Source organism: Penaeus vannamei, chromosome 12 (assembly GCF_042767895.1).
Source record: "Penaeus vannamei isolate JL-2024 chromosome 12, ASM4276789v1, whole genome shotgun sequence".
NCBI lineage: Eukaryota > Metazoa > Arthropoda > Malacostraca > Decapoda > Penaeidae > Penaeus > Penaeus vannamei.
In genome coordinates, this window is record NC_091560.1 from 28,114,218 (window position 1) to 28,126,717 (window position 12,500).

A 12,500-nucleotide genomic window follows, 5' to 3' on the forward strand; every position below is an offset into this window, starting at 1 on the left:
AAGAATAACAAGAAAATGCACATCCACTCTCCCGACATAAAAGTACTGCGTTAGGAAATAAGATTATCTTTTTATTTTAACAACAATGCTCCTGATGAAAGGAATCATATCAACATCCATTTTCAACGTTATCTGGTAATGTAAACAAAGTAACGAGACAATATTTTTATGCGTGGATCCGCTTCCGTGAATTTGCGAATTTACAGGATCATTTTCATCAGGAAGTATTAAAATTATACCTAATTATATCCCAAAAGATATCAGCACAAGTACTTACACACTCCTTCCTCCGAAATGGAAGTCTGGAAGCGTGGGGAAGCAGGTAATTTGTCTGCGTCCTTTAACCACGTGATCTTTGGCTGGGGGAAGCCTATCACGTGACAGGACAAGACCAGCTGATCGTCTTCAATCACGAAGCGATCTGGAAACGGGTGTAGGGTTTACTTCCCATAGCATGATCAATTTATCTATTTAATTGTCTATCTGTCTGTCTGTTTTTCTATGTATTAATCTATCGATCTACATACTATTTGTCTATCTAACTATCTGTGTGTCTGGCAATCTATCTACCTCTTATCTTTTGTGTATATGTGAAATCTACCTATTTATCAATCTTTATGCAATTCTATTGTTACACATGAGACAGAAGGAAAACGGTTTCAGCTGTTACCAAATAAACAACAGCAATAAAAAAACAATGTTTACCTCTGAGGCTAGTCGTGAAGGTGGGCGGGCTAGGCTTCTGTTCGTCCTCACCCTTCACCCTCAGATCGCACGTGGTGGAGACGCGCCCATGCCGGTTTTTAGCTGTGCATGTGTACTCGCCGCAGTCAAAGCGACTGGCATTCAGTACTTCTAAGGACGCCACGCCTTCATAGTAGGATATCTGCAAGTATTGACAATTTATTTAAGGCCTTGGAAGAACCTTTGTAGGCTCTACATGATCTTTTAAAACCAATTTCACTGTGAAAATATAAATTGAAGTTCCATGTATGTGTGTGTGTGTGTGTGTGTGTGTGTGTGTGTGTGTGTGTGTGTGTGTGTGTGTGTGTGTGTGTGTGTGTGTGTGTGTGTGTGTGTGTGTGTGTGTGTGTGTGTGTGTGTGTGCGCGCGCGCGTAAGTTGCTAACATGTAAACCAGACAAGTTGTTATTTTTCAAAGAATCGCACTTACCTTAATTCTCTCATCATCCTTGATAGGGAAACCTCCCTTGAACCACTCAATCTCTGGGGATTCTTCCTCTGGCGTATATATAATATTGCAGGTCATGCGGACTCGGCATCCTTTCACAACCTGGCGGTCCTGGAGCCTCGTGCTGAACTTGGGTCTTCTCTTGGGGTCGCGACCTCGGCCCATCTGGAAAATTAAGCCAAAATAAATAGAGAAGCAATCTGAATGATATCCAGTTAAAAAAAAATAGAATCAATCTGAATGATATCCAGTTAGAAAAAAATAAGAATCAATCTGAATGATATTCATTTAGAAAAAAATCGAAAATCAATCTGAATGATTTCCAGTTAGAAAAAATCGAGAATCAATTTGAATGATATCGTTAGAAAAAAAGATCGAAAATCAATTTGAATGATATCAAGTTAGAAAAAAATCGAAAATCAATCTGGATGATATCCAATTAGAAAAAAAATCGAAAATCAATCTGAATGATATCCAATTAGAAAAAAATCGAGAATCACTTTGAATAATATCCAATTAGAAAAAAAACTCGTATTATAGCTAATTTACACAAATGATCAGGCACCCTTGCAACGACTTACATCCGGGGTCTGAGTCCGAGATCGACGGTCCAAGGAGCCGTATCTATCGACATCAATGAGCTCTTTCTCAGAGTATTCGATCCTCCTCTTGGTTCGCTCGGCCCTTCGGCGCTCCTCGGACGCTCGGTGCTCTTGCTCCTCTTCCTCTTGCATGCGTTTTCGGTCCTCCATGCGCTTCAGGCGACGTTCCTCTTCCTATTGAATGATGAACATTATTGCATAACTTAACGCTGCATTAAAAAGTGAGGTTATTTATCGCATATGGACGCAGAAGCAACAACTGAGCTACAGTCAACCTAGAGACGAACACATTATATGTATCTATTACGTTCGGTATACCTATCTGTCTCACATTTGCCTACCTTTTTGAGGAACTCCTCTCCCTGCAATCGCAACTCCTCTTCTCTCTTTCTCTTCATCTCCTCACGACCACGCAGCTCTTCTTCGAGCCTCTTCTTCTCCTCTTCCAACTTCTTTTTGAATGCAGACTCCCTCTTTGCGTCTTCCTCGGCAATTAGTCTGTCTTGTTCTTCCCTCTTTTTTCTCCTTTCCATTCTACGTTCCTCTTCTTCCTTGAGCATGCGTTCCTCTTCTTCCCGCTCCTGTTGCTTCTTTTTCTTCTTCTCTTCTCTTTCCACCTCCAATTTCTTTCGTCTTTCCTCTTCCCTTCTCTTGTTCTCCTTCTCTTCTTCTTCTTTCATCTTTCGTCTTCTCTCTCTCCTCTCCTTTTCTTCCCTGAGGAACTTTTCCTCTTGTTCTTTCATAGCTTTTTCTTCTTCTAACCGCCTTTGTTTCTTCTTTTCTCGTCTCTCGGCGTCTTCTCTATTGATACGCTCTTCTTCCTCTTTTCTCTGTTTTTCCAGTTCCTCTTTTCTCTTCTCTAATTTCTTTTTCCTTTCTGCTTCTTCCTTTTCAAATTGTTCTTGTTCTTCTTTCCAGTACCTTTCTTGCTCTTCCCTCTGCTTTTTCAGTCTCTCTATTTTTTCTTGTTCTTCTTTCTTTAGTCTATCTAGTTTTTCAATCCTTTCTTTTTCTTCATCGTCCTTTCTTCTTCTCCTTCTCTCAGCAATTTCCTTCTCCTCTTTATTCAGTCTCTCGATCTCTGATTTGCGCATCTCACTCTCTCTCCTGGATCGTTCTTCCTCTTGCTTCTCAAGTAACTTCTCTTCCTCCCTTCTCATCTTCTCTTGAGCGGCGCGTATCGCTTGCGCTTCGTCCTTTTCTCCCTTTAGTATTTCCTCCTGTTTCCTGAGTTCAGATCCTCGAGCAGCTGTCATGTCCTCACTGGCCTCTCTCGACTTCCTCCTTCTGTCTGGCGCTTCTGGAGACTTGTGCTTGGCAGTTTCGATTTCGTTTTCTTTCAGGCTGGCCCTCTTTCCGGGAGACTTTGATCTCGCCTTTTCGCCGTCATTGATGCTGGAACGCTTTCTGGGCTTTGGCTCGGGTGACTTTGCCTTTCCTGGCTCATCCACCGCCTCTTTGGCAAGCTTAACATCAGCGTCCTTCAGACTGGACCTCTTCCTAGCCGGAGGTTCGGGTGATTTGGTTTCCTTCGAAACGGATTCCCTTGCCTTGGCAGCATCTGCTTCCTTTATGCTAGACCGCTTCCTCTCCTTGGCTTCAGGAGATTTGGCTTTCTCTTCCTCCTTGGCCTTTGCCGCCTTGGTATCGACCTCTTTTATGCTTGACCGCTTTCTCTCCAAAGCTTCAGGAGATTTTGATTTCTTCGCTTCCTCTTTAAACGCTCTCTCTTCGTCCTTGGAGACGACCTTGGCTTCTGCTTCACGAACGGCCTTGGTATCACTTTCTTTAAGGCTGGATCTCTTTCTTTCTTTACGTTCTGGAGACTTGGCTTTCATGGCTTCCTCGCCTGATATAATTTTCTTTTCTTTGTCTTCCATTTCCTTAACAGCCTTGACATCGCCATCCTTTAGACTTGATCTCTTCCTTTCTTCCTTTTCTGGTGATTTTGCCTTCGTTGCTTCGTCCTTTGAGGGGATTTTACCTGCAGCCAAAGCTTCCTCGTCCTTCACGCTGGGTTTCCTTCCATCCTTCAGTTCAGGAGACTTGGCTTTCTTGGCTTCCTCCTTCCGGAGCTGCTCTCCTTCTCTTTCCTTAAGAGCCTTGGCGTCCTCTTCCTTCAGGCTGGACCTCTTCCGCTCTTTGGCTACCGGGGATTTGGCCTTCTCGTCTCTGGTATCTTCCTTGGCTTCTTTATTTGCTTTGGTGTCAACCTCAACCCCCTTCTTAGTTTTGGTATCAGCCTCTGCTGTTTCCTTTTCTTTGATATCAGCTTCAGCCCCCTTCTTTGCCTTGGTATCGACCTCTGCCTTGGCCTCAGCCTCTTTCTTCGCCTTGGTATCAACCTCAGCCGCTTTTTTCGCCTTGGTATCAACCTCAGCCTCTTTCTTTGCCTTGGTATCGACCTCAGCCTCTTTCTTTGCCTTGGTATCGACCTCAGCCTCTTTCTTTGCCTTGGTATCGACCTCAGCCTCTTTCTTTGCCTTGGTATCGACCTCTGCCTTGGCTTCAGCCTCTTTCTTCGCCTTGGTATCAACCTCAGCCTCTTTCTTTGCCTTGGTATCGACCTCAGCCTCTTTCTTTGCCTTGGTATCGACCTCAGCCTCTTTCTTTGCCTTGGTATCGACCTCTGCCTTGGCTTCAGCCTCTTTCTTAGCCTTGGTATCGACCTCAGCCTCTTTCTTTGCCTTGGTATCGACCTCAGCCTCTTTCTTTGCCTTGGTATCGACCTCTGCCTTGGCTTCAGCCTCTTTCTTAGCCTTGGTATCGACCTCAGCCTCTTTCTTTGCCTTGGTATCGACCTCTGCCTTGGCTTCAGCCTCTTTCTTAGCCTTGGTATCGACCTCAGCCTCTTTCTTTGCCTTGGTATCGACCTCTGCCTTGGCTTCAGCCTCTTTCTTAGCCTTGGTATCAACCTCAGCCTCTTTCTTTGCCTTGGTATCAACCTCTGCCTTGGCTTCAGCCTCTTTCTTAGCCTTGGTATCAACCTCAGCCTCTTTCTTTGCCTTGGTATCAACCTCAGCCTCTTTCTTTGCCTTGGTATCAACCTCTGCTTTGGCCTCAGCATCTTTCTTCACCTTGGTATCAACCTCAGCCGCTTTTTTCGCCTTGGCATCAACCTCAGCCTCCTTCTTGGCTTTGGTATCAACCTCTGCCTTGGCCTCAGCCTCTTTCTTTGCCTTGGTATCAACCTCAGCCTCTTTCTTTGCCTTGGTATCAACTGCTGCCTTGGACTCAGCCTCTTTCTTCGCCTTAGTATCAACTTCAGCTTTGGCCTCAGCATCCTTCTTCGCCTTGGTATCAATCTCAGCCTCCTTCTTAGTTTTGGTATCAATCTCTGCCTTAGCCTTGGCCTCAGCCTCTTTCTTCGCCTTAGTATCAACTTCAGCTTTGGCCTCAGCATCCTTCTTCGCCTTGGTATCAACCTCTGCCTTGGCCTCAGCCTCTTTCTTTGCCTTGGTATCAACCTCAGTATCCTTCTTCGCTTTGATATCAATCCCTGCTCCTGTCTTTGCTTTGGAGTCCACCTCAGCCTCCTTCTTAGCCTTGGTATCAACCTCTGTCTTGGCCTCAGCCTCTTTTTTCGCCTTGGTATCAACTTCAGCCTCTTTCTTTGCCTTAGTATCAACTTCAGCCTCTTTCTTTGCCCTGGTATCCTCTGCCTTGGCCTCAGCCTCTTTCTTTGCCTTGGTATCAACCTCAGTATCCTTCTTTGCTTTGATATCAATCCCTGCTCCTGTCTTTGCTTTGGAGTCCACCTCAGGCTCCTTCTTTGCCTTGGTATCCACCTCAGCCTCTTTCTTTGCCTTGGTATCAACTTCACCTTCCTTCTTCATCTTAGTATCAATGTCAGTTCCTTTCTTTGCTGTAGTATCAACCTCAGCATCTTTCTTTGCTAAGCCACCAACTTCAGTTTCTTTTTCTGCTTCCTTCTTAGGTTTAGAATCAGCTTCTTCCTTCTTTACCTTGGCAGCAGGTTCAGCACCTTCTTTTACCTTGCTCTCAACTTCAGACTCTTTCTTTGCTTTGGTATCAACCTCTGTCTTTTTCTTGGGTGTGGTATCAGGCTCAGCCTCTTTCTTTGTTTCGGCATCAATCTTGAGAACTTTCTTTGCGTCTTCATTTTCCTTTGCCTTTTGTTCTACTTCAACTGAAATAACTGCAGACTGTTTCTTGGCTTTAATATCTTCAGATGTAGTTATGCTCTTCTTCTCACTTGCTGCAGTTCCTTCCGTACCTTCTTCAAGTTTTAAGCTTCCTTTCTTTACACTGACTTTCTTTCCTTCCTGTACTTTGAGGTCTGCGATACCTTCGGAGACATTAATTTCTTCAACTGATGTAGCTTCTACAAGCCCACCTTCTTTTTGGAGCTTCATTTCGACTTCTCTTAATGATGTTTCAATCTCACTAAGTTTTTCTTGAAGGCCTGAGGGTGAGCTTAGGTCTATATTCAGGTTAACTGATTCTTCACTTCTCTCATTTGCACTTTCTTTCTTCTTAATTGACAGAGTTGCATCAGAGGTTGTGGTACTCTCTATGTATGCTTGTGCATTGCTGTCAATCTGACTGATTTTCTTTTCTATCTCAGACTTTGCTGATTCATCTTTCACAGTGATACTCACTTGCCCAATGGCAGATTTTCCAGACATTTTAGGCTCTTTCATTTCTAGGACACTCTCTAACTCACTTGCAGAATCAGCACTAATTTCGCTAGTGGAAGTTAGTTCACTAGTGGGTTCTTCACTTGTCTCTCGAACTTTCATTGCAGCTAACTGTTTTGCTAAAAGTTCTTGTTTCTTCAACAGAAGTTCTTTTCTCTTCCTAGCTAGCTCTTCTTCAACAGATTCTGGTGCGCCTTGATTTGCTAAGCCTTCTTTAGTTTGTACAATCTGTTGATCGGCGGTGAGCATCTCCGAAACTACACTTGTGACAGCTTTCTGGGATTCTTTCGTAATATCTTGTTGGCTAGTAACAGCTACCTCTTCTCTGTGTATTTCAGTAGCTTCTGCTACTGTAAGTTCTTTAGTGTCTTTATTTACAATGGACTTTGCAGTCTGTTCTTGTGCTTTGTCTTCAGATTTCAAACTTTCAACAGTTTCTCCTTTTTGGTCGGCTTCTTCCACCTTTGCTGTTTTGATTTCTGAGACTTTGCTTGTTATTGCAGTCTTCATTTCAGAAACTTTGCTTGTTAATGCAGACATAAAGCCCTTCTTTTTCTTTTCTTCTGGTTTATCTTTCTTATCACTAAGGTCTTGTGACCCAGACTTTTCATCGTGTATTGACTTTTCTTGCGAACTATCTCTCATCTGAGGAGGAGATTTTTCTTTCGACAACCCTCTCTTGGGAGATAATGTGCCATCTGCAGGTTTTGTTTTTTCTGCTGAAGACCCTCTCTTTTTTGATAAACGCCTTTTGAAGAACCCAGTTTCCTCCTTTGGAGCATCAGCTTCAGTGACTGACTTTTCACGAGAAGCAGATCTCCTCTGGAATATAGATTTTTCTTGTGATACTCCTCTTTCCTGTGATACAGTTTTCTCCTGAGATTCACCTCTCTTCTGAGGCTCAGTCTTTTCCTGTGACAGGCCTCTTTTCTCAGGCTCAGACTTTTCCTGTGATAGACCTCGCTTTTGAGCCTCAGTCTTTTCCTGTGACAGGCCTCTTTTCCCAGGTTCAGTCTTTTCCTGTGACAGACCTCGCTTTTGAGGCTCAGTTTTTTCCTGTGACAGACCTCTTTTTTCAGGTTCAGCCTTTTCCTGTGACAAACCTCTCTTTTGAGTCTCAGTCTTTTCCTGTGACAAACCTCTCTTTTGAGGCTCAGTCTTTTCCTGTGACAAACCTCTCTTTTGAGGCTCAGTCTTTTCCTGTGACAAACCTCTCTTTTGAGGCTCAGTCTTTTCCTGTGATAGACCTCTCTTCTTCTCGGCCTGCTGTTCATCTTGATCTTGGACATCCGTTCCTTTTTTGGCAGACTTATCAATCACTTTCACTTGCTTACGTTCTTCACTCTCTAATGATTCTGTAGTTAGTGACTCACTACTAGGAGTTCTGTACAGTTCTCCTTCAGCTTTTCCTGAGAGAAGGTGTTCCATTCGTGCTAAGAGCTCTTCTTTCCGAGCCTGAATCTGCTCTGGTGTGAGGGTTACTCCTTCCATTTGAGCTTCAGCAATAATATCCTTTCCTTCTTGTGGCTTTTCCTCATCAAGTTTGACTTTCTTTACTGCTGATTCAGCTTCTTTGTCAGCTGATGAAGCTAATTTCTTTTGTTCTTCTGAAACTGATTCATCAGCTGGCCGTTTTTTATCACCAGGTTCAGTTACTTTTTGTATTTCCCCAGTTGTCTTTGCTGTAGACATTCCTGCAACTAAAGGTGGTTCACCTACAGTGGCAGACTCACCTGCACCTTCAACAATGCCAGCCACAGCTCTTTCAGGATGAGCAGCAGGCCTCTGTGACACAATAGCAGCTTCAGACTGTAGATCAGCCTCTTGCACAACTATGCATTCAACTAGAGATCCACTTCGTTCCTCAGCAACAGTTAGCATTTGTGACATATCTTCTTTGTTAAATACATTGAGATTAGCATAGTCTACATCTGCTTCTTGAATCATAACAGCTTCCCTTGTAGTATCAGTTAACATTTGTGCTCTGTCACTTACTCCTTGCATGTAGTCAGGCATGTCCCTGATATCGCCAGACATTCCCATTTGCTCGTAACCTTCAACAGCCTCATGGAGTGTTTGGTGAAGTTGAGCTTGAGTCTCCTCAGGACTCAAAAGTGACAGGTCCTCAGCTTGGAAGTAACCTTCTCTGATAGCAACTGCAACAGCTTCTCGATAACTAGGATCTAACTGCATAGCTCTTTGTTGCTCTGGCGTAATTCCTTCAAATACCTCGGCATGTTCATAGCCATAATGTTCAGACTGTTGCATTGGTTCTAACATGGAATGGAATTCACTTACATCAGCTTCAGTTTCTTCAGCGTGGGAAGATTGTGGATGGTCCTGTGAAGCCGTATAATACTCCTGAGCTTCCTGCTGAGCTACCCCTACTGCTGTCTTTTTGATCACCTTTGCTTTCTGTGCCTTAGGTTGCTTCACTTTCAAACTCTTTGGCATTCCACTCACTACTTCTGCTTCTTCCATGACCAGGGCTTCATGCTGACTGGCTTCCTTCACCTGAGCTTGTTGAGCTTGAGCAACCTGACCTTGGAAAGTAGCTACGTCTTCCATGACTTCAGCACTGGTGACCTTGAGGCCTTCTTTCCCTTGAAGAACAGCTTTAGCATGTTCAGATTGAACTTGCTTATCAGAAATCGGTTTTGCTTCCCCTTCATATACTTCAGGAGACTGGATGACAGCAGTTTCGCCTGGTTTCTGAGTCTTCTTAACAGCAGCTTTCTTTACTTTCTTAGAAGGACGTTCTTCTGAGTCTAAACCTTTGACTTGTTCCATTGCCTCACGAGAACTAACAGCGACAGCTTCATGGGTAACAAAGCTTGGATATCGCTCAGTTTCTTTGCTTACCTCAGCAGCACCAGGCAGTGTACCAGTCTCAGAGAGGAACTGTTGTTCTTCAGTCGTCATAGCTTCCCTTGTCTCAATCGATCTCTTGGCTTGTCTTCTATCGATTTTTTCATCCTTAATTTTCTCAAGGCCAGTTAATACCTCTTGTTGTTGTGCCTGAGCTACAGCAAGGCCAGGGGTATCTTTATGCTCTGCCTTGGCACGAAGACCTTTATCAGTTTTGATAGATTTTGCACCAGCACTCATAACCTGTGGCTCTTCCGCTATTATAGCTTCTCCCTTGCCAAGAACCTGGCCTTCTTCTGCATGTGTGCGCAGCATACTGATACCTTGCTCACTAAGTGAACGAAGATCAGCTTGCATTATGTTCTTTTCACTGATATGAGCAACACCCATGCCCTCCATGGATACAGTTTGTGGAGACAATTGTTCCTCATTCCATACTTCCATCTCAGGCAAATCTGCAATATCAGAACGGAGTGCTTCGCGCTCCTCTACCATTACTGCTTCCATTGCTGACAGTTCTTCCACATCAGCTTCTGTTCGTGCATCATCATAAACTATATCAGACATGCTCATGTATTCATCGAAAGCTTGGTTCTCTACATCAATAACCATTGCTTCCATGATAAGTGGACCCTTTCGAGAGGTTTCTCTTGTGAATCGGAGAGGAGGTAGTTCTGCTTGATTGCCCTCTTGAGCTGAAATAAGGGTGCAACTTTTAGAGATTGCATTAAATACATTACAATACATAAGACTAAACTTACTGTAAGTATGATCATATGTATAAGTACAAAGACAAAATAAACAGGTGTTACCTGAAAGACGATCAGATATTTCATCCGCATAAATTTCTGCAATTTGTCTAGCCTCTGCCTCAGATATATCTGGTGTCTCGTAGAGGGAGAGCGATACTTCTCTGCCATCGATGCTTACTGATATATCAGCCTTCTCGTCCTCACACGAAGCCTCTGACACTGCCGACTCGTAAACAGAGATCTGTGAGGAACGTTCTTCATTGATGGTCGAAAGAGATGGATTTCTGGCAATGCCCCGTGCATCAGCAAGTGCCATTGCAGCTGCCATCTTGTCGCTCTCCTTCTGGATAAGTTTATCTGTTCGAAGTATAAGAACATTATTAGTGTCTAAGAATAATTATAAATAATATTTGCCAGTCTTAGAACATAATTGGTCAAAGAATAACTACAAATAATATTTTCCAGCTCCTAAATGCAGTTCCATCAAATATTGCAATATTTAGCTAACAGATTACCTTCGAAGCCAAGAAGAGCTGCAGAGGATGAAGCAGAACCCATAACATTATAAGCTTCACAAGTATAGGTCCCAAGGCAGCAGGTACCGTCTTCACCACTAATGATTCTATGGATGTCACCCGGTTTGAGCTCCGTGCCATCCTTGAACCATTTAAGGACTGGCTGAGGAACACCAATCACCTGCAGGGGAATAGTAGGTTATATCAAACAATAGAATTTACGCAAATGGCAAAATATAGATCCTGTATGAAATCTGCAACGATGTGAAAAATAAACAAAAGTTGATCAGGAAATATAATGTCACTGAATTCTGACCTTGCACTCTAGATTCACAGTTCCCTCTTGCGATAGTACAGCCCGCAGGGGCTCGAGGAACACAGGCTTTTTGTAGTGTCTTGGAATAACCAGCTTGACGGAGGATGCTGTGACGCTATGGCCAAAGTCGTTGCTTGCTAGACACTTCCATTCTCCCTGGGAACGGTGACGATTTTGTGTAAGTAGACATTTTCAACAAAACAATTCACATATAGAAAAAAAGCGAAAAATATTTCCAAACTGGAGGGAGAGGGAGAGAGAGAGAGAGAGAGAGAGAGAGAGAGAGAGAGAGAGAGAGAGAGAGAGAGAGAGAGAGAGAGAGAGAGAGAGAGACAGAGAGACAGAGAGAGAGAGAGAGAGGAAAAAAAAAGTATGAGAAGGGAGGGGAGGTATTCACCTGATCTGACACTTCCAGGTTATCTACATCCAAGTGGAAAATGCCAGGATCCTCTTTAGACACATGATACTTGGAAGATTCAACTATGATCTCGTCCTCGTGATACCAAGTCACTTCAGGGGCTGGCGTTACTGTTACTGAAAACAATAAACGTTTTGTCATTACATATATCTAATTAGTAAAGTAGCAAAAGTCAACATTTGTCAACAATATTCAGCCCCTCACCAAAGGCAAAAGAGCTCACCTTGTACTGTTAATCTTATGGGATCACCGATCTTAACGTCTCGGCTCTTCAGGCCCTGGATGAACCTGCAGGAAGACAACATTTCGTAAGTAACTCTCGTTAATCGACAGTTTTAAATGTTTGCTACAAACGTCATTGGATTACCTTGGTAGAAATACTAAACCAAAATGTCTACCTAGGTGGAATGTTGGTTGCTAGGAGCTGCTCCTTCTCCTCCTCATTCAAGTGTGACTTGATGTCTTCAAGGGTAAGCTCTGCCGTAGATTTTGCCTCACCCATGCAATTTTTCGCAATGCATGAATATTTACCTGTGGATATACATCAGTTACATTACACAGTCTCATTAAAACTGGTAATACTTTCCTCTTAGAACAAATTTTTATTAACCTCACTTGTAGCCACCGCATTTTTTTCAAATATGTCTTACCGAGGGAATTAGTGCCTGAAAGCTGGTAAACATCACCAGGTTTCAGTTCTTGGCCATCTTTGAACCACTGCAGAAGAGGAGTCGGGTAACCCACAACTTTACACTCAAAGGAGACGAGGCCCTCCTCGGTCAACAATGCACGCAGGTCCTCCAAGAACCGCGGTCCCCTGTAGTTTCTTGGCACTGAAAGGTTTAGAGTCGAAAGTCATACACAACGCATGCACTGCGACGTACAGAATTCGTAATAACATAGAGGAACACTCAAATTGCCACGCACCTGTTAGTGTGATTTTGCCGAGCGAAGACGCATATCCTCCCTCGTTCTTCACGACGACCTTCCACTCGCCGTCGTCTCCGAGCTCTACCGGTTGTATCTCTAGCATGTAGCGCCCACCTCCTTCGTCGCTTAATCTGTACTTGTCACTCAGTTCGATCTTGTGCCCATTGTTATACCACGTTACAGATAATACTTCAGGCGGCGTCTCCACTGCATCGGGAAATTGCATAGGGGATGAAATACTGATGCA

General features: G+C 43.6%; 1 protein-coding gene across 1 annotated transcript in view; it reads right to left on the reverse strand.

Moving 5' to 3' along the window:
- LOC113807395 (titin homolog) overlaps window positions 1-12,500 on the reverse strand; it is a gene marked incomplete in the record, with an annotated part of 381,452 nt that overhangs the window by 287,882 nt on the left and 81,070 nt on the right. The window contains 13 exon segments of the mRNA XM_070128145.1: window positions 278-421; window positions 706-886; window positions 1,174-1,356; window positions 1,773-1,967; window positions 2,135-10,017; window positions 10,135-10,431; window positions 10,590-10,770; window positions 10,906-11,061; window positions 11,303-11,439; window positions 11,547-11,611; window positions 11,722-11,854; window positions 11,974-12,156; window positions 12,251-12,460. Of these exon segments, the coding sequence (XP_069984246.1) occupies window positions 278-421; window positions 706-886; window positions 1,174-1,356; window positions 1,773-1,967; window positions 2,135-10,017; window positions 10,135-10,431; window positions 10,590-10,770; window positions 10,906-11,061; window positions 11,303-11,439; window positions 11,547-11,611; window positions 11,722-11,854; window positions 11,974-12,156; window positions 12,251-12,460 (9,948 nt within the window).